The 27,860-nt window shown below is 35.7% G+C and overlaps 1 protein-coding gene across 2 annotated transcripts; it reads right to left on the bottom strand.

Annotated features, from left to right (window-relative positions):
* Positions 1-32: 32 nt before the first annotated feature.
* Positions 33-23,461, bottom strand: LOC145691726 (uncharacterized). 2 transcript variants are annotated; one of them, XM_081767057.1, is made up of 3 exons: positions 23,346-23,461; positions 21,226-21,284; positions 33-739 (listed from the first exon to the last, which is right to left on the bottom strand). In XM_081767057.1, exons 2-3 carry the CDS (start codon positions 21,256-21,258, stop codon positions 146-148), a joined length of 627 nt encoding a protein of 208 aa, XP_081623183.1. In that variant the 5' UTR covers positions 21,259-21,284; positions 23,346-23,461; the 3' UTR covers positions 33-145. The 2 variants fall into 2 exon arrangements, with proteins under 2 accessions (XP_081623183.1, XP_081623182.1); XM_081767056.1 differs by having other exon boundaries at positions 23,277-23,406.
* Between the last annotated feature and the right edge of the window lie 4,399 nt (positions 23,462-27,860).

Here is a 27,860-nt window from a genome sequence, read left to right as displayed (position 1 = left end):
ATAAAAGAAATTAAAGACATAACAAAGTGGTGTAACTATTTATTGACACAATAATAACAAAAAGTAAATAAATAATTCAATAAATTACTGCTCTTTTGTATATCACATTTGAAATAGTTTACAGACAAGAATGTTTACGTGAACTTTAAATAGAGTCTGTCTTGGGTACAGTACTTACAATAAAATACAACAAACTGGTTGGGTCCCGCATCTTCTTGGCCAGATATTTGGCCCCTGACATAAACATTGAGGGCAATTGACGAGTCCTTATAGCTCCTTCCAGCAAATACAAGAACTGTTTCGGAGAGTCTGTATTTGGCAACGGAACTTTCCTTGTGATATAGTTAAGTCCCAAAGGTTTAATTACGTAGGTATGAAACATATTTTCTAAAATAGAAACTTCATCACTGTATTCGTAGTCCGAGCTATAAGACGAGGAGGAATCACTATCTCCATATATAAAATCAACCACTTTTTCATCTCTTAGCGCAGCTCTTTCGCTATAAATAATGACTTTTAACATATTTCGGAAGTCTCTGTCGCCAACGGAGAGAAAAGAAGAGAAGACATTGTCATCTAACAGAAGAGATCTTATGAAAGCGTGCAAACTGTTACCAAATTCACAGTTCGTTTCTCCTGGTAAGTGATCTAAGATGTAAGTAAAATATCGTAGCAGAGGCCAAACGTAACTTTCTGGTTCTGTTCTGCATTCAGTGGTCAAATTTGTTGCCAACAATGACTGAAAAGATGATTTAGAGAAAAAAAGAAGTTAATTATAATAGAACATGCATTACAGTTATGAGGAGCCAAATAACTTACATGTCAATGATACACATGATCTCTGTTATATAAAACTGAGCTTGTATTTATTATTCTCCTTAAACCATGTACAACTATTTTACCAACTGACTTCAAGTATTTGCAAGAATGTCAATGTTAGATTACAAGAAATACGAAGAAACAGAACATGAATTACAAGTACAGTAAAGCCTCGATTATCCGCGAGGGTCGTGATTTTTTTTAAAACCTTGCTGCAGTCGCGCTCAATAATTTTTCATAGGTAGTCACTGCGGACTAACATTCCGCATGCAAATGAGTACTGTATGTTTTAAAACCTAAACATAAATTGCATTGTTAAAATCATTATTTCCAACAGTAGCCTTCGCAGTAGCATCATTTCAGGTTTGGCTTGGGGGGATAAGACCCCTTGATATAAGTAAAATTTCGCGTTTTTCCCTGACTTACTAGTGGGGGCGCGGTGGCTCAGTGATAGAGCGTTCACCTTCGGTGCTTGGGGTCCCTAGTTCGATCCCAGCTCGCGCCGTGTGGACTTTGTGGTGGACAAACACCGTGGTCGTGGGTTTTCTCGGGGTTCTCCCGTTTCCTCCCACTTTCTTCATTCCACCATTTCAGTCATTTCTCATTATCACCGTCTTCTTTAGTCTAACCGGCATAACCGTGGGACGTTAAACTTAAAGATTTCATTTTTTCCCTGACTTACTAGATAAAATCTATATACATCTCAAACTCAGCGGGGGGGGGGACAAATGTCCCTGCCTTCCCCCCTAAATGACGCTCCTGAGTGTACGTTTCGAAGTGTAACTCTACTCTGAATACATAAGCAGAAGCCGATTGATGTAAAGTATGGAAAACGGGAATTGGGAAATGATTTGCTGTACTCTACATATTTTAAAAGTTTTATTGTTTCTAAATAATTAAACAGCAGTGTTGTCGACAACCTCTGAAGAAAATATACTAGATGGCCTTCAGAAATAAACTTTTTAAAGCGAAAAAGGGCTAGATTTTAAACTGCTAACCTATAACTTACAATGTAGATTTTAAACTCTTTTTTTGTGTGTAGAATTACAAGTGAGTTATAGTAAAATTTGAAACGTTGAATTTTATTCGCTGGAGACTAACAAGCAACATAGGGGAGAGTTCCCGATATCGCACCGGGTTCTAAATCGCATCACCCTTAGTTTAAAAAGAACTATAGTACTAACAAGCCATCTGGTAGTTAAATTAAGTACTTAAGCATATTTCCAAAATTACAGAGTAAAGTGACGACGTTCAGTAAGTTATACGAGTGTGCAGTTGCAGTACAATATAATTGGAGTATTCTTGACTAATTTTCGGGGTATTTCACAATAGAATAGAGAATAAGGTAACAGAATTAGCTTATGTTTCAATAAGTAGTAATAAACAAAATGCCATTAATATTATAGTGACAAACTCAAGTTATTTTTTTTTAATTTATGAATTACACTTCTTATATCTCCATACACCCACATAAATCATCATGATTGCATTGAGTGTTTTCAAGATATTTAGATATCCTATTTGTTTCTTTAATAAACAAAAATAATCTCTGTGGCTTGAAGAACCGAACAGTTTACTAAATTTGTATTAGAAAACTTTCGTCCTCTCAATTAAACACAAAAATTAAAATAATGAAAAAGTAGCAAACGGGCCGTTAGGGAAGCGACATTAAAATTCTTTCTAAGTCGACAAATATTGTTAAGTAGTTGTAAAGTAAATCTGTGCCTGTGGAGAGAGAAGAATGATAAACAAATGTTTCTTGCGTAATGAAACAACCCCTGTCTAGAGAAATTCATTAATATGATAATATATAATGACAAATAGGGTATTTTTTAAACAGTGCACTTTATTTTCAAAGAAAAGGTACTTTTAGAATTAATTTAAAGGCCAATAAAAAGCCAAAAATGGAAACAAGTTTTTCGTAAAATAAGCTATATTTAAGGCTATATATATTTCGTAGATTTGTATGGCTAAATGCCTCTCCAAATAAGCTAGATTTAGCCAAAAATAAGCTGAATTGACATCACTGTAAAACTGTTTTTATGCTGAAATTTGTTTTCCTGTTCACACCTCATTTGCACTCCTTTTTCCGGATTTCCACTATTTTCGCCATCTGCGGTGCCCCTGCCACCCAATCCCGCTGATAATCATGGCTTTACTGTATACGTGCAACAATAAGCATGTATACTCTATTACCTAATTTCGACAAATGTTGATGCATTTGTCATACAGCTTTGCAGATTTCAAGACCCAAACTGAGAAAAAAAAGTGTCTTCAATACTGAAAAACTTCTGCACGTCTCTCTTCACTTCGTCATTGGTTCCAAAGTGTTTTCTTCTGAGAGCCACCTTCAATACCAGGAAAAGATTAGAGTCAGTGGGCCATAGGTCGCACCTGTACGGCGGATGAGAAAGGAGTTCCCAACTTTGCCACCTCTGGTTGTAGTCTCGCAGTATCGTGGAAAGGGAGAACGCCAGGTGTTAAGAGGTCATGCTGGTTCCCCTATGACTACCATACTTTAGTTTTCTCAATGAGTGACAAATCCCCTGACCATTGACTGTCCAAACCTTCATACTTCCCGGGTGCAAAATGAATATCTCATCCGAACTGTCAACTAGCAGACATAACGCCACCTGTAGGATCTTGGTTATGTCACCAAATGGCGATTAGATGGCTGTCACGTTAAACTGATGTCTTGTCGACCTGCTTCACGATTTCTCGGAAGGAAAAGGAGAGGAAAAATATTTTTCGACTTTCCCTTTTAGAAAACCACTCTATATTCCATTAATTTTGCTTTTTTTTCTTACCTTGATCTTCCAAAACTTAGGTAGAATATAACTTTCCACTAAAATGAATTGATACTTAGTTGCTAAACTTTCCTGATATCCCGGCACAACGTAAACTTATAAAAATTTATTGATCAAGCATAGTGTTTGGTTAGAATTCAAGACGTTACAGAATTGTTTATAACTAGAAAAAGGAACTCTACACAAGCATGTAGACAAACTTAACAAAGCAAGACAATTTAACAATATATGTGTAGAAACGTAGACTATGAGAACAATAATATTGGAAATTGCCAACAACTACGGAACAATAGTTGCGATATATAAAAGAATAAGCAAATGGACATAATTACAAGAAAAACATATAGGTTAATTTAAAATAATAATTGTCGAAAACTTTAAAACAACAGCACTTTCAAACTTTCGCCGAGACGATTAAGAAAAAAGATCTCCTCCAGTTCCTTACCAGAGGATAGCGTTCCCAAAACTGATGCAACGTTCCCTCTTTGTACTGCCATACTGATGCGTTGCAGTAGAAAAGAGGTTGCTCTAGCGTCTCCTGACGATAAATAAATGCGGTGTCCGATTTCTTTTATAAAGTTAAGACCTTCGGGACCCCAGGAACCACTTGATTCGATAGCTAGCTATAGTGACAAAATGATATTTGTCAAGTAAATTGCTGTACTTTTTGCGTACACTTGTACTATAAGCTCAAGAACATCCAAGATACTGATTTTAATTTTGTTCCTATCAAAGTGACTAATAGTACAGTAGCAAAACCCTAAATTTAAGTGAAACCTGGAAAAAATTGGTACAGATATGATTTATACCTTGTGTGAAAGGTTTATGTTTGCACTTCAACATAACCAAAATCCACCAAAATACCTTTTGGGAATACCAAGATATGATGTCATCACTATGGCCGCCAGTGAATTTCGCCTCAGTACACTGAAAGTTGCTCTACCGTTTATTAGAAAAGTTAAATTTTCCGTTCATTTCTTGGAGAATACGTCAGAAAAGAATTTATGTGAAAAATACCATGCTTATATTGCTGCCATTTTTAAATATTGCGTCTAACAATAAAAGAAATCGTCTTTCATAGTATGCATTACAGTGTTTAATGGTAAATAACTTTAAAACTTATGAATATGTGCAAATATATTTATATCAGGATTTGAGTATATCTTGAACATTCAAACGAGCCCAGTAGCAGTACTGTATGCATTAAGATGGCAGAGATGTAACCTGTTTTATCGTGTATTTTCTCGTTTAAAGTATTAAGCGAATATGACTTCAGTAAAGTACTTGTAGTGGAACAGAATCTCCAGAAGTACAAAGAATATCTTGCAGTAAATTCCCCGACATGACGATTGTGGTTGCAGTATCTCGACTATGGAAACTGTGAAATTATTTGTTCATGCTGAGCGTATTGGTGATTGACACTTGTACTTGTTTGTTGTGCTCATTCTCTTTGTAGCAACAGGACACATACAATACGCAAAATATGCTCGCCTGTACTTGCAATTCATGTACAAACTTCCAGCTTCTCATCCCTTGTTATATGAACAGTTCATATCAAATGCCTGTACAATCCGTCGATCGAGTTGCGAATGGGCTTGTTTATTGCCAGACTTTATCATTGATCAAGCGGTAATTAAGAGGCAATCTGACTCAAGGAAGGAAATTATCGGACAATGTAAAATTGCTTGGATTCACACTATGCATATGTGCTACGTTGTTCACGAAGCTATGACTTCGCTAACTGTAAATCGTCACATTTGCGGAGAACAACACATTGAAATGAGGACGACTAGAAGGAACCGTGATGCAGCTGATCTAAATCAGGGATCTGAGTGGTTTGAAGTTCACAATTCATTTGACATCAGTGACGACTCACTTCAAAATTTGCAATCAGTTACTCGTGCTCTTTTGCAAGATGGGATTAATTGCGATGACGCTGAAGATGTTGGCACAAGAATACAGAAGACGTTGAACAACAAGAAAGTGTACAAAGCATCAGTTTGAAAAACAGATCAAGTTCAAACGCTAATAACTTCGCAGAAAGGAATCGATGTTGGCCATGCAGTGCTCCACATTGATCCGTCCGTACTGTTTTTGCGACTTACTGCCATTGATGAACGAAATGGAAATGTGGCTGAACAATTCAAATGTGAGTTTAATGACCAGCCTGCTGCATTGTTCAAAGACGGCTGGGAGACGCGGTGGCTCAGTGGTGGAGTGTTCATCTCTGGTGCTTGGGGTCCCGGGTTCGATCCCAGCCCCCGCCAAGTGAACTTTGTGGTAGACAAACACCGTGGGTTTTTTCGGGGTTCTCCCGTTTCCTCCCACTTTCTTCATTCCACCATTTCATTCATTTCTCATCATCACCGTCTCCTTTAGCCTAACCGGCATAACCGTGGGACGTAAAACTCAAAGATTTCATTTTCATTTTTTCAAAGACGGCTACATGAGAAAGCCTGACAAGGCTAACCTAATAATATTAATGAAGAACATGCCTGATGCTTAACAACTTAAAATGTGTGACAGATATGTCTTAGATGATGGAGCTCTTCTTCATCACATTCAATGGCCTACAACTGGAACCTTCTAAGACATGAGCCAACAGTACAGACAGTATATATATATATATATATATATATATATATATATATATATATATATATATATATATATGCAAATATGGAAGGTCCAATCAAATTATAGTAGTATTTGATGGCTACAGCCACTAGTCTTCCATTAAAGACCATAAACATCAACGGGACTGCTAAAGTCATGTCAGCCAACGTAAAAGTTAGTGGACACGAAAATTCAAATAAACCAAAATGCTTTCATCGCAAAGCCATACAACAAAAGACAGTTCATTCCCATACTCTGCGAGAATCTTTCAGACAATGACCACAAGATGATATAAGCCGCTGGTAACGCAGACATCGAAATCGTTGCAGTCTCACTTCAGATAGCATTAGAAGGCCATGAAATGACCGTAGTGGCTGATGATACAGATATTCTCATTATACTACTTTATAATCTAAAATCGGAAATGGCTAATGTCTGGAACTAGACGGAAAGGTGCAACTAAACGTACTAGTGTGCGCCATATATGTTACAGAGTTTGGGAGAAAATCTTCAGCCGCATCTGTTGTTCATACCACACCCTCTATCTTTGGATGTGGAAAAGGAAGTTGTGTGAGCGACAATATTTTCGCGCATTTACTAGAATATTACGTTTGTGTTTTATACACATACGCATATCTCACAACTCTGAGACACTGCAACGTACATTGTGCAGTGCAAAGTAGCTAACTACTCTGTCAATCCTGCAAGAGAATAAAATGGAAACTCGCCTCGGCCAGCACATTGTGACCTTGAGTAGCCATGCTACGTGCCGGTAACTATAAGTCCCACTTGCATTATTCTAACAAGCGGATAATAGGAGAGAGAGAATTTACTCTGGAGATGATGAATCTATACAAAAAGTAATGTATTAATTAACTATCTCTTATCGATTTTGTTCAATGGAATTCTGATATTAAACCGGGAGTGACATATTTTTTTTTATAACTTTTGATTTGATAGATGGATTACAGCTGAGATTGAACCTATTCTTGCCGCACTAAATTCATATTTTAGAAAAGCAATTTTTCGATATCTATTACCATTTCTTCTGTACGGGACATCAGTATTGTAATAAAAAATGATCACTACATCCAGTATCAAGAGAAGCGTTTGTGCCGAGATTGAACTTTTATTGCAGCAGTCAATTTATATCAAGAAATCGTTCCGTTATAACTATTACCATTTTTGCTCTATGGGGATTAATATTGAAATCAGAAACTGTATATTTATACCGCTTTCGGTATCGCTAGAGAGTTAACGATATATGTCCTTGGAATGCTGAATAGTAAGGTACTAGCGGCAAATAAGGCCCACGTAAGTACCTATAAATGCTATATTACGCAAATATATACGATGTAGTAGTAAAAAAAAATATACATTTTATTTCTCAATGTATTATCTATCTTATGGTATATTTACTTTAAATTAAACATTGAGCTAAATGTATGAAACACGTATTAAAAGCGAAACATACAAAATGACCTTATTATCCGAAAGGAAGGTAAATAAGGCCCACCGTTTGAAATGTAAAATTTTGCGACCTGAGAGACCATTTTATCCCAAATAGTACCTAACATTTTCACAGCACTTCAAATAATATTAATAAAAGAATATTTAGTAACAATATGGAGAACTGGCTAAGGTCTCTATAGATAACGCATCAGGTTTACTTCCATCCTCTTCGATGTCAGCCGTTGATGTAACACTCTCTTCACATGGCAACAAATTGTTTTCATAATTTGTGGATGTTGACAGACTAGGTACAAATTCAGAATCAGGAATTGCTATTGGATCGAATGAAAATAGTCCAGTTGCCCTAACCCACTGACAATATACTTACAAGGGTTGTACGCGACCTCTAACGTTTAGAACTGCAGTGAAATGTGCTTAGAATATACAAAACTCATCCCAAAACCTAGAGCTTTTGGGCTTATTCTCCCCCACCCCGGGTCACTAACGATACTTCAGGATGTGAATGGGGATACACAAGTATGCCTGTATGCTCAATGAGGCGAAAGGTATGAACCATACGCATGCATAGAAGTATACATTATGGAAAGGATCAATGGAGAACTCGAATTTGCAAACCCCCATAGTCAGCAACTAGGTCCGAACATGACAGACTGCCCTACGACAGAGGCTGACACTGGCCATGAAAGAATAACAAACTGACACACATTCAAGTTGGCAGTTTCTCAGTATTTAACAACTCATACAAATTTAGTAGGGTAATCAGTACAATAGTGTTTTGATGGGCCTTATTTAAGGACCATGTACGCGTTATTTTATGAATCATTATTTACAAATATGTTTAAGACTTAAACAAAGTCACAACTATCCCAAACACTATAGTCATCACATATATACAAGATATTTCGCGTTTGTTTTATTCTACACAGAAAAAAATAACTTATCTTGCATTCGTAAATTATATCATCGCATGGAAACTGGCTTCTCGATGCTTCAATACTGCCAGCGTTCCGTCGAACCATGCACAGAAAGATGGGTTTTCTCAAGTAGGCATTGTGTAAGTACTTGTGATGGAGCCAGATTTCACCTACAGTGTTTCTAACCTAGAAAATTTTGCACTGGCCCTTATTTCCTTCCGGGCCTTATTTTTTGCAAGTACCTTATAATGAAAAGAGTTTCGTACTACCTTCTACGGTTCCGGATCAATGTTGAAACCGAAAAGAATAAATATATGTCACTTCTGGTAACAATAAAGCGATGAAATCGAGATTGAACATGTCATTGGGGCGTCAAATTTAAAGTTAAAAAATATTTTTCGCAAGTTATTTACGTTTTGCTCTATGAGGATTAATATTGAAACCGGAAATAGTGTCAGTAGACTTTTCTGGTTTTATTATAGTGATAGGTGCAGAGCAGGGTCTATTTTTAAGAGTTCTATTCACTTCAAAATTCCATTTTCTCGTAATCTTGTATCGGCGTTTGTTCTTTTGGGATTTACATTTAAACCGCAAATGGTACAACTATTTACCACTTTAGGTTGTAAGAGTAAGGAGGAAGTAACCTATTGTTGGAATGTTGAATGAAAACCGCTGTTTCCTATGTTATCATATTAGCACTGACACCTACCAACAGAAAGTACTATTACCTTCAATACCAAAAATATTTTTTACAGTTCGAAACGAGACCACAAAACATAATTTTCGTCTCATTTTCAAGAGACGAATCGGGACGAGACGAAACATTTCACGACGATCGTTGCGAATACTATTTCAACCTACACATCAAAAAATGAGGTGTTGAAACAACACAAAATGACTACCACTTTAGCGTGTTACTTGTGTGTTAAAAAAATTCGACACCAATACATCGCCTTCAGAGCATATCAAAAATACCTTGTTACTGGCTGTGAGTATTTGCAACGTTTTTTACTGTTTCGTATGAGTAAAGGTTCGCGAAATACATTTCGCATTCATGGAAAGTGACTATTAACATTCTATGTTTTCTGTAATCGGCCACAATAACATTGTGGTAACCTGTAAATCATCTGACAACAATTACACACATATCAGTGCTGCCATGTATTTTCTTTATTTGTTATTCTTGTGTCTTAGCACGTGCGAACAGAAGATGGCAGAGCTGATGCTTATGTAACTGTTGTTAGACGATTTACAGGTTTACAATAATATTATTGTGGTCGATAATAGAAAACATAGAACATTATTCCTTATTTGACACAAATGCTAAATATATTTCGCAAAGCTTTGCTCATATTGAACGATAAATACCAACGCAAATTCTCCCAGGTGATAACGAATTATTTCTGATATGCTCAGAAGGCAATGTGCTTGGTGCTGAATTAACACACAAGTAACACGCTAAAGTGGTAGACATTTTGTGTTATTTTAACACCTCATTTTTTACAGTATAGTCTTAGATCTCAAGCGCTGTTCTAGTATTGCATGATTCATAGTATAAGACAGTAGCGTAGCGTGGTATTCCGAAATGGGGATGCCACAGTTAGTTACTTGTCTGATATAATACAATACAATGCAATGCATGTTGAATGTGTATTTTCCTTAACAAGTGAAAAGATTCACTATGCAGCAAATGTTGTTTCGATGACTCATGTTTTAGAGCTTTCTTCATGAAATTACCCAAATCAGAAATACCGTTTGAACACCACTCCGACTTCTTTGCTCCAAACATAATGCAGACGAAACATAACATTTTATTCTTTACAGAACACCCTGAAAGCCAAGAAAACCTATCATCATACCACGAAGACTGAAATATTTGCGACTGATTGCTAGTTGTCGTTTTTATGGAAAGCTTTGGGGTAGGTCGTATCCCTTTGAGAGAGCAGCGCTGCTCGTAAGTCAACCGAGATATGGTAGTTGTTAAAAAAATAAATTAAATTTGTGTCTGGTACTGTTATCGTAGTCAACATTTGCTAAAAGTTAGTAAGGTACTATACCTTGTAGCAACCGAACACTTTCCACAGCTTTGTCTCTTATTGTTAGTTATAAATGTAATTTTCTTCATACTACAGTAAAAAAATAAAACAAATATTCATATCAAATCACAACGCAATAGTACAGAAGGGCATAACCAGGGAGAGGTGAGCCAATAATTTATCACAAGAAAGGAGTGTAAAGCCATGTTCATTAAACAACTTGCATAAGCTTTACATTTAGCACGGCATAATTTGCAACCATCCCATACGATCACACAACACAAATAAAAGATTAACAGGCTGAGTCTGCTCATTAAGGCCCGCAACCAGCCATTAAAGTTTAGGAGAGGCACCAATCGTCACAATTCTGGATCTCTTTTATCAATAACTACTCTTAATAATTAGGAGGTCAAAACATTTAAGGGCCCAGGCTCCCGTAATTGCACGCCTGGTGGGGCATACAGTAGCAAATGCGTAGATTACGTTAGACGCCAATAAGCAATTGTCTCAGCTCCTTTTCTGCCACTAGCATTGTGACGAGAAAAACCGGCTCCACTTTTGTATAAATATTGTTTTCAGTATAATTCCCTTTATTTCTTTCTCTTGGGCAGCTTCTTTTTCCGCATACAATACTTCAATCTTTTTTTTTTTTTTTTATGTCACCCCTAGAAATTTGTCATCTTGGGTCCGGACCTCAGGTGCCCGTTCGTGAAAATGGGCCTCAGTGTTTATATCATTTGAAGATACAAATAGAAAGCACTTAAAGCAACTCTGGGGGCCTATTTCTGTGTATCTACTTCATTGTCAGATATCCAGATACGGAAGAGCACAAGTGAAATTTGTGAAGGGCAGAGGGTGGCCTACCGGATCGGTGACCGTGATTCTACAGAATGCATTATAGTTATGCTTGTGTATGTGCTTGTCCTCTCAAAGAATATCAGGCTACATTCTGGGACATGATATGTATTTATGATGTAGATTATTAGTTTGCCTTTAATTACTATTACAATTACGATGCATTTAATTACGATTAAAGCATAACTATTTTTATACTATCACTTACATAAGCGACATGCTTTATAATGGCGTTGAACTAACTATTTATGTTTTGTTCTATTTCCTTGACAGCGCTCGTACGTTCTATACAGAAACCATAGCTTAGTTCAAAATATATAGAGTTGGCAGTACCGGTACTTGAGCATACGCCAGCTTATATCTAAAGCAAATGTTGGGTTGCAAAGGGATGGCAGGGAGTAGTTGGGCATGCGCATTCGACAGAAAGCAGACGAAAACCCCGATGCTTGCAGTAGGCCTGGATGCCCGAGGAACATAGCATACAACAAGAGGAAAGACAGAAAATGTGCATCTGAGTGATGCGCATGCGTAGGTTCCGCTTGCCAAAGTAAAGCGAGAGAGCGCATCCACAAGATTGCAGTGGAAATCATTGTGATAATTATAAGCAAACAATTTATAAATATAATGAAATACGTACTTTTTTCTTATTAACAGGGGATGCCGGGCATACAGGCGTTCCCTTACGCTACGCCGCTGGTATAAGAACTATAAATTGATAAAGTATTTATACGAACATAAAGATATCTTATTATAACAAAATACTTGGATAGAGTAATAATTACCTGTACCGTGGGCAGAAAGTGCTCATACATGTGCACTATACTTAATAGAATGTTAATTTAATAATAACAAAAGAAGAATGTTTTTAAGATATGTAAAAATAATATTATGGGATAGTTGTTGCTATGTACATGTTTATGGATACCTAGTCAGCAAGTTTGTGTGCTTGACAGTTTGAAGGAAAATATATTATAAAGTATATCAGCTAATAAACCATTTTAGCAACGTTCATCGACGTTATCATTCTTATAGAAAAGGTGAGAATAATGCTATATAATTATTAAAGATAATTTTTACATGCAAACAAATACTACCACTCAATATTTGTATATCTTACTTAGACGAACCAGGTTGACGACTACCCTTGGTGAGTCGTTATAAAAATTTTGGTGCCTTCATACCGGGAATAGTTAAAAATTTTGGTTTACCTCACCCGGGATTTTTCATAAATTCTTACCCCGAAGCAAAGTAAGGGTGAATTTACGTTTACAATTAAGTTAATGAATACAAATTTGTCCATACTGAGAAGTGGTAGAATAATTGTAAGAAAAATGGACAAGGAAACAATGGAGCATGAATCCAATAATAGTGACAACGATGAACATAGTGTAGCACCAGGAATGTCATCATCAGAAGATCGGATCTTGTTAGCTTTACAGCGACAATTAATTCAGATGTCTACCGAGATAAAGCAGACGATAGAACATAAGTCTGAAGAATCCAATAAGCAATACGAAGAATTAAAGCAGACGATAGAACATAAGTCTGAAGAATCCAATAAGCAATACGAAGAATTGAAGCAGACGTCTACCGAATTAAAGCAGACGATAGAACATAAGTCTGAAGAATCCAATAAGCAATACGAAGAATTGAAGCAGACGTCTACCGAATTAAAGCAGACGATAGAATATAACTCCGAAAAATCCAACAAGCAATACGAGGAATTAAGCAGACGAATGGAACAGAAGTCGGATGAAACGAATCAATTAATTATCCAGACGATGAGCGATATCACCTCGCAGTTCGAGGAAAAGTTAAAAGGAATATCGGAGGAATGCCAGGCTAATCACAATCACCTGAGACAAGAAATCAGTGATATAAAAAAGGATTTAGAAGTAACAGAATCTTCTGTTCAACAACAAAAGATCCAGGTCATCAATAATTCTAACAATATACGTGCAAATACGCAATTGATAGCTACGTTACAGGAAGAAGTTAGAATGCTACAGGTTAAGGACAACACCTACCGTAATAACATGTGTAGTGATCGCTTGGAGTTTCCCCACTCACCAGAGATGAACTCGTCTTCGCCGGTGTCTGATGATGATATTATATTGGAAGAAATACATCCGAAGAGTACAGATGGGCGAAACATAGATGGTGTAACGACACATCACGTCATGGATAGGAACTGTCACCCAATAAATACACGGAATGATAAAAGGAAGGTAAAATTAAGTGTTAAGATGAGTGAAATTCGAGCTATGAGCAAATTCAGTGGTAAGTGTAACGAGAATGCTACTTCTTTCTTAGAAAAATTCCAGGATGAGTGCAATATTATGTGTATAGATAGATCACAATATATGAAATTAATCCCTCATGTACTACTCCCACCTTGTTCATTATGGTTTAAAGCAGTACGTGATCACATCAGTACATATGAGGAATTCAAAGCGGCACTGATCGCAAATTATGAGAATGACTTTTTGCTTGCGAATAGAGATGCTACCATTAGAAATCAACACTTCAATCCTCGATTGCATAAATCTGTTGTAGAGTTTGTTGTAAATACATACAACGAATTAAAGGTCGTTAATCCATTGCAATCGGAATCGAGAATAATAGCATCGATTCGAAATTTGCTTCCGTTTAAGTTACAACAGATCTTATTTTCCACACAGTGTATGAGTTTCAACCATTTATTAATGCTTGTCCAATGCTATGAAACTCAATACCATGCCATGAATCAACAAGCAGAAATGGGTAAAAATAAGAATAATTCAGATCATTTGGTGCCTGTTCGAAATTTAAATATCCGAAGTGTGAATAATACGAAACATAACCTAAGCCGAATAAATGCTAGCAATCAAAATGAGCAAAATAGGCAAATTTATGTAGGGAACCCGCCTAACCTAATTAATCGTAGCAATCCATATGTTAGACCATATAATCAAAATAGGTTTAAAAATAGACGGAATGTATGGCGAAATTCCAGGAATACAGCGAACTACGTGGATAGACGTAATGGGAGAACAAGAGATGGCACTTCGCATCAAGATCCAGGTATTGAAGTAATTTCTGTACAGAAAAATAGTACGGAACCTAATCATGATTGTGCAGTACAATGTACTTTATTAGAATCGTATGCAAGTACGAATGTAACCTGATTACCGTTAATGAAATTAGGTTAAATTCATATCAGTTATAGATTCTTGTGAATTTTTATTTTTAAGTTTATGTGTTAATATTAATAATGAAAACGATTCTTATAAATACTTGAAGTGCTTAAATAGAGTTTTAGGTAGACTGGAAAGTTAATTTTCAAATGATTTTTCTTGTTAATGTGAACAGTCATAATTTAATTCATGATTGATTAAAAGCAAAGGTTATTTATGTTAGATTGACTTGCGTTGAAAACTTAATTGTCAAAGATTATGTTAAGAAGAAGATCTATTCTATAAAACTAATTATTCGACGACTATTTTTATGAGCTATCCTATATATTATCCGAACAAGATTCTTCTTTACTATGACATCTTAGTGCTACGATGTATACATTAAAATGCAACATCTAACTTATTTGTTATTTAATGCGCCCTGAAAGATCAAACATTATTTGTAACATCACTGTTTTAATAATGATCGAAACTATTAATCATAGTAATTTGTGTTTCACCCTCGTTAATTATATTAATAAGCGACGATGTTTTGATAATAATGAAATAAATATAATTAATATAATAAAAGATAAGTATTGATGAAGCATAAGATTTGTTATAAATGTATCTATATATATATGTGAAATGTAATGAAGATATATACGAGGTGTGATCAAAATATAAAGAACATATGTAATGTAAGAACACTATTGTAAACGGACCAGTGGTTCTTGAAGATAAAAGCCAAGCTCACTTATGACTTATATTCAGTCCAATTGTCGGGCGACATTTTTATATAACAAAATACTTGGATAGAGTAATAATTACCTGTACCGTGGGCAGAAAGTGCTCATACATGTGCTTCAACACTCCAACTGCTAGACGCGTATTTGTTCTTTGCAAGTTTGTGCCTTTTGTGATTCAACCACCTCCTCTTCCAAGTTGCCACGGCTCACCTTTCCTAACAAATGAGTCAAGCGCTACCAAGTTAAAAGATTCGTAACTAGTAGTAGAGAAGCTAACTACCGCCTGTCGAAATATCTGTAACTGCTAGTGGGCACTGGCGCAAATTCCGGGGAGAGGGATGAGGGGGCGCAAATCTTCATGTTCCCTCCAATCTTGGAACTAGGGGACTGTTCACCCAATAATCCGATTTCAAGTGTGCTTTTTGCCTAAGTAGAAACATACCAATTATAAATATGTATGCATTCAGATTTCAGATTGTGTTCACGGCATTGATATGTACCACTACTTCATCTATCGCCTTATATACAGGGTGTTTCAAAAGAACACCGACAACGTTTGGGAGGTGATTCCTAACACCAACATAAGACAAAAAGTATGGACCATCCTGGGTGCACAAATGCTTCCTTTCGTAGTTATAGATTGCCGAAAACATGAAAAAATGAACTTTCAAGGTCCATAGCTCCAAAACTATGGGACCTACAATAGTCGGGTCAAACCTTCACTTAGGAACTAATATGTGCCCTCTCCAGAAATACATATTTCAGAATCTTAAGGTACTCACAAAGCAATTTTTATAGAGGGAGTTTGGCTAAAGCATATAATTTGAAGTACTGGCTAAAGTCATATAATTTGAAGTACTCTTAAACTGCCTCTATAAAAAAATTGTTGCGGAAGTATCTCAGGATTCTGAAACATTGCTATTTGGATAGGGCACATACTAGTTCCTAAGTAAAGTCTTGACCGCACTACGGTAGGTCCCTTAGTTTTGGAGCTATGAATCTTGAATGGTTCATTTTTTCATGTTTTCGGCAGCCTATAACTCCGAAAGGAAGCATTTGTGCACCGCGGATTGTCTATACTTTTTGTCTTATCTTGGTGTCAGGAATCACCTCCCAAACGTTGTCGGTGTTGTTTTGAAACACCCTGTATAATATACAGCAGGTTCACCTCAGAAATCAGATGCGTCTACCATAATATGGGTCTCATCTAGCCCTCCCCCCAAAATAAGTTTCAAATCCACACTGATCCTCCACAGCATTGTTTTTCAATTTCATAAATATTTTGAACACCTCTTAGAAAAACATACAGATTATGGGAATGGTCTTACCCGTCCTCCCCAATGTTGAAGACAGATTTGCGCCGATGCTAGTAGGCAATACCGAATGATAGCAACAATGCATATATAAATGCGGTTTTTTATGTAAAGAAGTAGGAGCTTCCTGTCATATACTTAATGTTACTGAATCCAGTTTCAACGCCCATTTTTAGTTTTAAAAGGCATTTTTTTTTCAGAGATGTATAAAAAAATCAAGAATTTTCAGTTTCAACACTATCACGATAGATGAGAAGAAGCAGTTTTCTGAATTGGATTCACTGTAGAATAAATGGGTTTCACCTCTAACCTTAACTACCAACGGAAACCGGAAATACTAGAAATCTATCAACACTTCTGCCCGTTTGTAATATGATATTGGTCTCCATAGGACAAAAAATGTTAGTAAGAAGTGAGAAAAGTCTTTTTGATACAGATTCAGATTCCTCTGAAAGAATAGATTTCAATTTCCCTCCGCCCTTATCTCTTAATTCAAATAAGCAATTCGAATTTCCGGTTTCAGCACTGATCGCAATAGAGCTAAAATGGTAATAATAGATAGCAGGAAGTAGATATTTTAATTTGGATTTTAGAAATGTGATGATAAATTCTTTCGCCTTTTTTAAACTCTGTATTCAAACCAGATGAGCAATTGCTGGTTGTAATGATGATGATCTCTAATAGAAACTGTTTTGAATAGGGGAAATGGTTTTCGGAAATGGATTCGGCATTCCACATATATTTTATATTTCCACCCATGTTCTCCAAAAACCAGAAATTGTAGAGTTGTACTACTTCTTCCGGTTTCAATATTGATCTCCATAGACAAAAACGGTAAGGGATGGACAAGAAATTACCTTCTCCTATGAATTCATTGTCACAAGTATATATTTCATATTCTTCCCATCCGGTTTGGGTACAAAACCTCGCGGCGACAACCTCGCGGACTAAAACCTCGCCTGGCCAAAACCTCGCCTCCCAAAACCTCGCGGCCTAAAATCTCGCCGGGCCGAAACCTCGCCTGACCAAAACCTCGCCGCCCAAAGCCTCGTGGGACAAAATCTCGCCAGGCCAAAACCCCGCCTGGCCAAAACCTCGCCGCCCAAAACGTCGCGGGCCAAAATCTCGCGAGGCCAAAATCTCGCCTGACCAAAACCTCGCCACCCAAAAGCTCGCGGGCCAAAATCTCGCCTTGCCAAAACCTCGCGCCCCAAAATATCGCTATACCCAAAATCTCGCCTGACCAAAACCTCGTTGTAATGATCTCGCGACACAGAATCTCGCCTGGTCTAAATTAAGCGAGACGTAGTGTCCCCTGGGAAGAAATGTCGTCAGGATAAAACCTCTTCACGGCGATTTCTTCAATGTAGAATGTTCTATCACCAGATTTACAAAACTTATTAGGTTTTGAAACTCGACATTTTATATAAATCTTCTTGCTCCACAAGGCACAAGCTCCAGATAAGACAATATTTTGCGAAATGCATGCCCTAAGAAGGAATGGAATGGAAGGCCTTGAATGAATTTTGCCGTTCTTCAGATCTAAAAAAAACTACTAAGCATAGAACCTTTAAGTTTTCGTACAAATCTTCTCCTTGTATTATAAGAAGGTATGTTGCAAAATGCTCCTCGTAAGGGAGTGTTGAAGTTTGGATAATTCTTAAGCGTTGGCTTGATCTCAGGATCCACGAGGTTTTGGCGGCGAGGTTTTGGCCCGGCGAGATTTTGGGCGGCGAGGTTTTGGCAACGCGAGATTTTGGCCCGGCGAGATTTTGTCCCTAGAGGTTTTGGACGGCGAGGTTTTGACCACGCGAGGTTTTGGGCGGCGGGGTTTTGGCCACGCGAGGTTTCGGGCGGCGAGGTTTCGGCTACGCGAGGTTTTGGCCCAGCGAGATTTTGTCCCGCGAGGTTTTCGGCGGCGAGGTTTTGGCCACGTGAGATTTTGGGCAGCGAGGTTTTGACCGGCGAGTTTTTGAGCGGCGATGTTTCTGCCGCGAGATTTTGTCCGTATCCCTTCCCATCCCTCTATTCAAACCGGAAGTGGTACAAATCTATGAGTTCCGGTATTATACTGATCAAAGAGGAAAAAGTGGTAGTAAACAGACAGAAGCGTATTAATTTTTTTGTTTTTAAATTTGATTCTGTGTCTCAAGACCGGAATCTAGAAATCTATTCAACTTTCGGTTTCAATTCTAATCAACGTATAACCAAAATGACAATAAATAGCGAGAAATTACTTTTTGATATAGTTTCAGTGTCTTATGAACTGGACCCAAATCCCACAATATTAATCTATATTAGCCGGAAGTGATTCGTTTTCCATTTCCGGAATTCTATAGCTTGGAAATCTATTATAATTTCGCAGTGTGGAACGTATGTCATTATTATTATTATTAGTAGTAGTAGTAGTATTATTATTATTATTATTATTATTATTATTATTACGAGTAGTAGTAGTAGTAGTAATAGTAATAGTGATAGAATCAATAATAGTAGTAATAGTTGTAATAATAATAATAATAATAATAAATAATGTTATGATATGGGTTTTATTATTATCTGTTATTATTTTTGTTGATTGGTAACATAATGATTTTAGACTAGTACGTGTTACTACCTTAAAATAAACTTTTCGGACCAATGCACCTTGAGGGAATGAAACAGAAAAGAACATGTTTATAACATCCCTCTTTCTATGGTGATCATTACGTCCCGAGTTAATCGGGATTGTCCCTTTGTAAGAACAAAATATTGTCCCGACATTTAAAAAAAAAAAAAAAAAAACAATGGACCTTATGCAGAGTCGTTCTGTATGCATGATCAGTGACAAACTAAACAGTTCGACTAACATTTGTTTCCTGCAGTAATCAAACCTTTGGTATGACAGTAATCATACATCAAACGACTCTGCAAAAGGCTCTATGTATTTTGTCCTGATTTTTTATTACCTCTATAATCTTTATGATTTACTTTAGCACAAAGCTTAATTAAAATTGATCAGTAAATAAGTTTTCAGCGCGAAACACTAGGGTGTCTGCAGAAATTCACCTACTGCATGTCACATTTCTGCCACTTTATGACAGAAATACATGAGAATACTTTAATTTATTAACAGTAGTTCCTTCTTCTCAGTGCCAGCACACAATGGCAATATGATTTTGAGTGTTACGTTTTCACAGTGGACTATTGAGAGAAATAGATTTATTATTAGGCTACATATAAAGTATTTTACTCACCTGGTTTCAATTTTTACTTATAAGAAAACATCAGCTTAGGATCCAAAGCATTTCGATTAAATTTTGTAGGTAGATACTAGGCATGAAACAAGTGAACACGAGTTCTTTTCTTCTCTATGTAAGAAATAATTCTTGCGGGCCAAAGGCCCCTGACCGAAAATTTGAGAGTGAGCACCAATGGTGTAGGAAGAAGTTGCGCACAAGTACAGTAGACATATAATAAGTGAAAATGTGTTCCGTATTTTAGTTGACAAAGCAGTTGAATGGGTCCCTAAATGACTATATAATATCAAAATGTCTAATGAAAATAGCTTAAAAGTGCCTAAAATATATAGAGTGACGTAATGAAATTGCGTAAGGAGAAAGTACACATAAAATAAGCGAAAATAAGAAAATTCAGAGCGTCCCATTTACATCCTTTTCGTTTACCTTCCTGCATTCGCGCCAGTAGTCAGTATTTCCTATTTCACTCTATTTTTCTTAACTCTCCAGTATTCGTGCCAGTGTAACGAACTTTAGTTTGCAGCCTATTTTATAATTCCAATATTCCCACCAGTGTTAAGATTTTCTCGTTTCTGCATGTTTGCTTAAAGTCGTGCATTCCTGCAAGCGTTCAGATTTTTTTTGTTTCATTCTATTTTCTTAAAGTCGCGCATTTCTGTAAGTGTTCAGATTTTCTCGTTTCAGTCTATTTTTCTTAAAGTCGCGCATTTCTGTAAGTGTTCAGATTTTCTCGTTTCAGTCTATTTTCTTAAAGTCGCGCATTCCTGTAAGTGTTCAGATTTTCTCGTTTCAGTCTATTAAAGTCTCGCATTCCTACAAATGTTCAGAATGTCCTGTTTCTAAGTTCTAAAAAATCCCACCAGTTATGGGATATTCACTTTTCAATCTATTTTTCTTAAACAATTAACGTGTTTCATTTGTGCTCAGAATTACTCGTTTTGAGCCTTTTTTAAAGTTCTAGATTCCCGCCAGTGTTAAGAATTTCCCGTTTTAAGGGAAATTTTCCGCGCACTAAAAACGATGTTGCTAATTTCTTTTAAGATGTTCAGTGGTATACTCACAATAATTCTAAATTTTTCTTTCTTTCTCTCTCCGTTTTACGTACTAGTATAATTTATTTTCTATTTCCTCATAAATTTCGCTACTGTACTTAAAAATTAGATCTTAGTCGTAGTTAAATTTACGTACCTCGATCACAGTAATTATTACTATATTCTATACTAGAAATGGTGATTTTACATATCCTTACCAATATTAACAGTGCTGCAGAACTTGTGTTCATTATCAAGATATCTTCGCATAGTTCCCCTTTAAAATAATAAATACAACATTAATAATAATAATAATAGTAATAAAGATACATAATTATTTGAAAACTAGAATTGGCCACCTCCATGGGCAAGATAAAACTAGGACTCACTACAGCAATTTCATAATGTTATTCACCTCTAGAAGTTGCCTATCTCCAAGTATAGTTTGTGCATATTTTCTTTAGGTCTGCTCAAAGATATTTACTATAAAGGTAATTTTAAAAAAATATACTCCTAAAACATTAATAAGAGTTATCTATGTACATAACTTATATAAAAATGAAAGTCACTATGTTTGTAACTTTATATTTCTTGAACCACCGGACCAATCTCGATCAAATTTTCAACGTAGATTAGGTTCGTTCCTGGAATAGTTTTCATTGTTTCACTTTTATCGTACAATATAGGGAAGGGAGGCGGGATAAATACGTATTATGAAGCACTGTAGTTCATATTTTTAGTTAGCGAACCAAATATCGAAAAATGCCTCAAGTCTATTTTTCAGACCTGCGCCTCCTTTCAAAAATTCCTGGATCCGTCCCCGGTATCGCTTGTTGCCAATTAACTGCTAATAGTCATAGCGTACTTTTTGAAATGTTTTTAAACGTTATTTGCATAAGGAACAGTCTCCCGTATTCCTTTTTTCTTCGCCCTTGCGCTCTTTTACTGTGCGAGTGGAGCAACTGCTTAATTCACTCCAGTGTAGTTACGCTACTGTTTGAACCACGAGACCGATCTCGATCAAATTTACATAGATGAGGTTCGATTCTGGGATGTTTCTATCATCTCGCTTTATAACAGATCTATAACAAAATTGTCTTCTGTTTCCTATACTTTTAATTTTCTTGTATTACCTCTCGTCATACTCTATTTCATAGTATCTTCTATATTCTAAGCTGCTATTATTTCCTCTGTTTCGTAGTTCCTTTTATACCGTAAGCTGTTTCTTTTCTCAAATTTAGTGCTGTCTCTTGCAATACTCTCTTTCAGAGTACCTTCCATACCCGAAGTTGCTACGCTCTTGAAATTTAGTGTTGCCTCTCGTAAAACTATTTCGTACTTCTTCCTATGGTCCAAACTGCTACATTCTGCAAAACTTAATGCTGTGTTCATAACATTGTTTTTACAGTATATTCTATGTTATAATCTGATACTTTGTCTAGATTTAGTAGTACCTTTTGTAGGTCTATTTCAAGGTACCATCTAGGTCTTAAGCAGCTACATTCTCTAAGTTTAGTAATTCCTCTCATAACAGTGTTTGCTGCTATTAGATTCTTCAAATTTATTATTGCCTCTCACAAGTCTACTTAATAGTACCTATTTCTAAGCTGCTACATTCTCTAAATTTAATATTGCCTCTAGTATTACCATTCTATTTCATACTACCTTCTATGTGGAAGTTTGCTTGCTGCATTCCCCAAATTTAGTATTGTGACACACTATTTTATTACCTTCTATGTTCTAAGCTTCTATATATTCCAAATTCAGAATTGCCACTCACAACACCCTATTTCCTAGTACCTTCTATATCCTAAGCTGCTACATATTTCAAATTTAGCATTGTCATTCACAGCACTGTTTTATAGTACCTTCTGTGTTTTAAGTTCACCAAATTTAGTATTGACTCTCGTAGCACTCCAGATCATAGTATCATCTAGGCATAAAAGGCTTTGTTTTCTAAATTCAGTACTGCTATTTTCCTTTAGTAACATTCTTTTATAGAATCTTCCGTGCTGTAAAATGATAAATTTTCCACATTTATTGTTGTCTCTTTAAACACTCTGTTTCATAGTACCTTCTATACTCTAATATGTTACATTCTTCAAATTTAATATAAACTTTTCGTAATAGCCTATTTGTTAGTACCTTCTCTGTTCCTGGCTGTTACATTCTACAAATTTGGTATTGACTATTTTAGACTTTCTTAGAGAATGAAAATACATAATTTCTTAATTAAATACATATTAGTCAGTTGAATAACAATACATACCTGAACAGCAAATAAAGAGCTACATTTTAAAAAGAACTAATAATAATAAAGCCTCTGCCTACCACTCACATCATGACTATCTCAAAAATAATTTGTTTTCCGTGTTCACTATAGCACAAGCAAGTCAGCTTTAGGTAAATTCAATAATTATACCAATATAGGCCACACAAGGACATGTTTGTTTTTCTGTTGAGTAGCATAGATATATAACGTATTCAGTTCAAGATATTTCATATTCTCATTTCTTATCGTGTCCTTGTAACTGAAAGTAACACTGTTAAGCTAGTTGCTACTTATTTTGCTGTCAAGGATATCATATATGCTTCAGTGTCCTTTTCTCTCTGTTTCTCTCACTCTCTGTAAACAATACATTATAATTCTAATCTATTAACAGCATTCCAAACGTCTTGAAATTATATTGTTAAAGCGATTAAAAACACGAAACAATCTTTGCTGAAAACAGTAAAAAAGATCACGAAATTTCATGTATGGGCTATTTCGAGGAGCAATTTGGAGTAATAAAAGCTATCTATCCTTGTATAATAGGCAACCTGCACTTATTTACTGTGCAGATTGCATAGAAATTAGGAATTTTTAAATGGGATAAGAATATCTACAGATTCTTACAATATATTACCCAACGTTTCTTTTTGCTGTGTAGATTGTATAAAAGGTAGCGATTTTAAATGGGATATGAATAGCTACATATCCTTTTATTATAGCCAACTAACATATCTTTGCTGCTGTGCAGATTGTATAAAAGGTAGCGATTTTAAATGGGTTATGAGTAGCTACATATCCTTTATTATAGCCAACCAACGTATCTTTGCTGCTGTGCAGATTGTGTAAAAGTAGCGATTTTAAATGGGATATGACTAGCTAATATCCTTTTATTACAGGCAACCAACATTTCTTTGCTGTTGCACAAATTGCATAGAAGCTAGGGATTTTTAAATAGGATATGACGAGCAATTATAATGACACCGCTCTTACTCAGGAAGACGTCAACGGATTGATTACATCAACGAACTGGGCCGAGAATATCTCTCTAATTGTCTATTGCAGAAAAGAACACAGAATTTGGAAATTCGCTATTTAGGTTCACTGACGAGGTCCTTAATAACGAATGACACTTTCAGTATAATGTAAAATGAATAAACCCTCAGAAACATATCAAAACATTAGAAACAATTCCGACCATCATCACAATTTTTCTGCTATTACTGGAAAATCACTTCATAAGCTTCAGTACACGATCCTAGGTTTATTTCTTCACCTTAACGTCTTCATTTCCAAATGATGCTTTCTGATGTCAAAGTTCCCTCTTCTCCTTCTTCTCAGTAATCTATAAAGGTAACCAAGTAAGTTCTGTCGCTTTTTCACCCACCACCTTCGAACATCGATATATCACCTACGACTTACCTGGAAGATCAAAAATAATCCCCATGAGCAGCGACGACCTTCTGCCAATGTTCTGGAAGACCATGGATTTGGTGGGCCGTGAAGCGCAGAAGGTATAGAGTGCATATTTATTTATTTTTTATTTATTTATTTAATATACAACACAACAGGCTTAATACCCAATTACAGTGTTGTGTACATACAGCAAACGTTACATATATAAATTTCTTAACTATTACTACAGAAAATTTCTTGTTTCACATATGATCTGAACCTGTTTTGTGAAAGACTAAATACATCCACTTTATCAAGCTTATTTACAATATCATTGTATAATTTACACAGCCTCCACATAGGGGATTTATATAATATATTGCTCCTGGCTTTTGCACAATAAAATGTCCCTGTATTTTCTACTCTGGTTTTGCAAGTGGGAATCCGTAATGATATTTTCGAGACCAACTCCATACAGTCAATCTTATTGTTTAATAACTTGTATAAGAATAACAAGTCCAACATCCATCTTCTTTTTTCTAGAGTTTCAAAATTAAAGTTGTTTACTAGATCATTGTAGGAAAAATATTTGGGATAATAATTAGTTTTTTTGTATGTAAGCATTTTCAAGAATTTTGTTTGGATGTTTTCTATTTCTTGAGAGTATTTTTTATTATTGGGGGTCCATATTGTAGAACAATATTCTAATTTTGATCTAACATATGTAAAATAAAGTGTTGTAAACGTTGTCTCACTGGAGAAATCTTGCCCTATTCTGTAAATTAAACCTAAGTTTCTATATGCGCTGTTTGTTATCATATCTATGTGTTGATTAAAATTCAGTTCAGGATCAAAAATAACGCCTAAATCTTTGACAGTACTTGGTTTAGACAATTTAGTTTTTTTCAGTGTATAGTCAAAAGTGATAGGATTTCTTTTTCTCGTAAAAGACAGAGATTTACACTTGGATACATTTATTACTAATTTGTTGTCATCGCACCATGTTTGGACTCGCTGTAGGTCTTGTTGTAGTTGTGTGCAGTCTTCAGTTGAATTAATTCTAGAATATAATTTGAGATCATCAGCGAATAGGAGAATCTCAGAGTTTTCAATAAAAAGTGGAATTTCATTAATAAGTAGGAGAAATAGCAGAGGACCCAGATGAGATCCTTGAGGAACCCCAGACAGAGTAACAAACTTTTCGGTGACATGCCCCTTGTATAGAATAGATTGTTTCCGGTTACATAAATACGATACAATATATTCTATTGCCGACTTTGAAAAGTTTAGGCTTGTTAATTTCCCCATTAGAACATCATGATCCACGACATTGAATGCCTTACTGAAATCGGTATAAATAACGTCTACCTGGCCGCCTTTGTCTAACTCCGTTGCTATAAAATTTGTTACAACTGCTAGGTTTGTTGCAGTAGACCTATTGTGTAAGAAACCATGTTGATGTATAGATATAATTGGCTTAACGTGATTCAGAATTCGTGTATATAAAATACTCTCAAGAATTTTGGCAAAAGGAGATAATATAGCTATAGGTCTAAAGTTTTGTATTTCGCTTTTATTTCCAGACTTTGGCACTGGACACACTAAACTTTCTTTCCATAAGTCTGGAAAAGCGCCTGTTCTTATGGACATATTGAATATAGTATGGAGCGGATGCTTGAATATATCAATACAGCCTTTGACAACATACGGAGGAATACCATCCGGTCCACATGACGCTTTTGGTTTGAGTGCCTTTATAGCCACTTCAATTTCTCGCAGTTGAATTTCACCAAGTTGAAAGTTGTCCAATAGGCTAATGCATTCCGTCTTGTTAGATATAAAACTGTCTACGTCATATTTTGCTGATACATTGTTATAAACAGATTGAAAGTAATGCGCGAAGGCCTGAGCAATCTCACTGTCCTTATTTAGTTCTTTCCCATTGTAAGTAAAGGAGGCTGATGACATATGCTTGGTTTTGCTTTTGACAAAACTCCAAAGTTGGCCCGGATCATTATGAATAGAAAGTTCAGATTCTAGAATGAATGTTTTATACGCAATTGATATGTCGGTCTTTATCTGTTTACGTAACTCATGAAATTTTTCACGATGATATAGGCTTGCAGTTATTCCACTTTTCCATTTTTTATGATGATATGATTTGGATTTTATTTTTCTAATTATACTATAAGTGAACCAGCTCGGATAATTTCCATTAACATGTTTCTTACGGGGAATACACATACTAAATACATTATTAATCATGTTGTAAAAGTTGGATAGCACATTATTGATATCATTCATTTGCGAAAGACAGCCCCAGTTTATTTTGTGCAGTTCCACGTATAATTTTTTGAAATCAGCCTTCTTAAAGTTGAAACCAGATACTTTAGTTTCTCTGTTTTCTTTCTTTGTAACGTTTAATGGGATAGAGACACTTATTGCGGGATGGTGTCTGTCTTCCTTAGTAACAAGAGGACAATCTCTTTCAACGAGAACCTTATCAATATTTGATAATAATACCAAATCTAAAGTTCGGCCGTTACTGTTACGAATATTATTAAATGAAGCTAAATCATATAAGGACATAAAGTTATATAATTTTTTACAATTTGTTGTTGATGATAAGAAATCAAAAGCACAACCTGTTATTTCAGGAATATTGAAATCCCCTATGCAGAGAATGTTGCTACCTATTGGGCAATTAGTCTCAATAAATTGATAGAATTGTTCATATATTACTAAACTTGATTCAGGAGGAATGTATACTGCACATATGAATAATTTAAAACCGTGAATTACAAGTTTGACAAGAACACATTCAAAATACAAGTCATACGAATTAACAAGATATATATTATGATTATAGTGTGTTGCTATTATTACACCCCCTCCCTTACATTGATTAAACAGTTCGAGATTTCTATCCTGGCGGAAGACTTTGTATCTATTGTCAAAGAACTCTGTATCGAAATGATTTTCGGTTAAGAAACTTTCAGTGATTATAATAACATCATAATTATTTGAGAGTACACTTGTATAAAATTCTTGAGCTTTGGAACGCAAACCAAAAGTATTTTCATAAAACACCGAAAACATACATATTTGCTTCAGAGACTTAACTTTCTGAGAGGAGGGTTCATGCATGTTATGTTTACAGAATCCGAATCTCGAATTACACTCAGTATT

The sequence above is a fragment of the Thermobia domestica genome, chromosome 8 (genome assembly GCF_964235325.1).
Source record: "Thermobia domestica chromosome 8, izTheDome1.hap1.1, whole genome shotgun sequence".
Classification (NCBI taxonomy): domain Eukaryota; kingdom Metazoa; phylum Arthropoda; class Insecta; order Zygentoma; family Lepismatidae; genus Thermobia; species Thermobia domestica.
The sequence above is the reverse complement of the archived record's forward strand: the minus strand, read 5'-3'. Positions and strand labels throughout refer to the sequence as shown.

Excerpts from the sequence above, each read along its gene's own strand:
- LOC145691726 (XM_081767057.1), bottom strand. The coding sequence starts at position 21,258 with ATGAACACAAGTTCTGCAGCACTGTTAATATTG. Across the intron at positions 740-21,225 it reads CTGCAGCACTGTTAATATTG|TCATTGTTGGCAACAAATTT; the intron begins GTAAGGATATGT and ends TCATCTTTTCAG.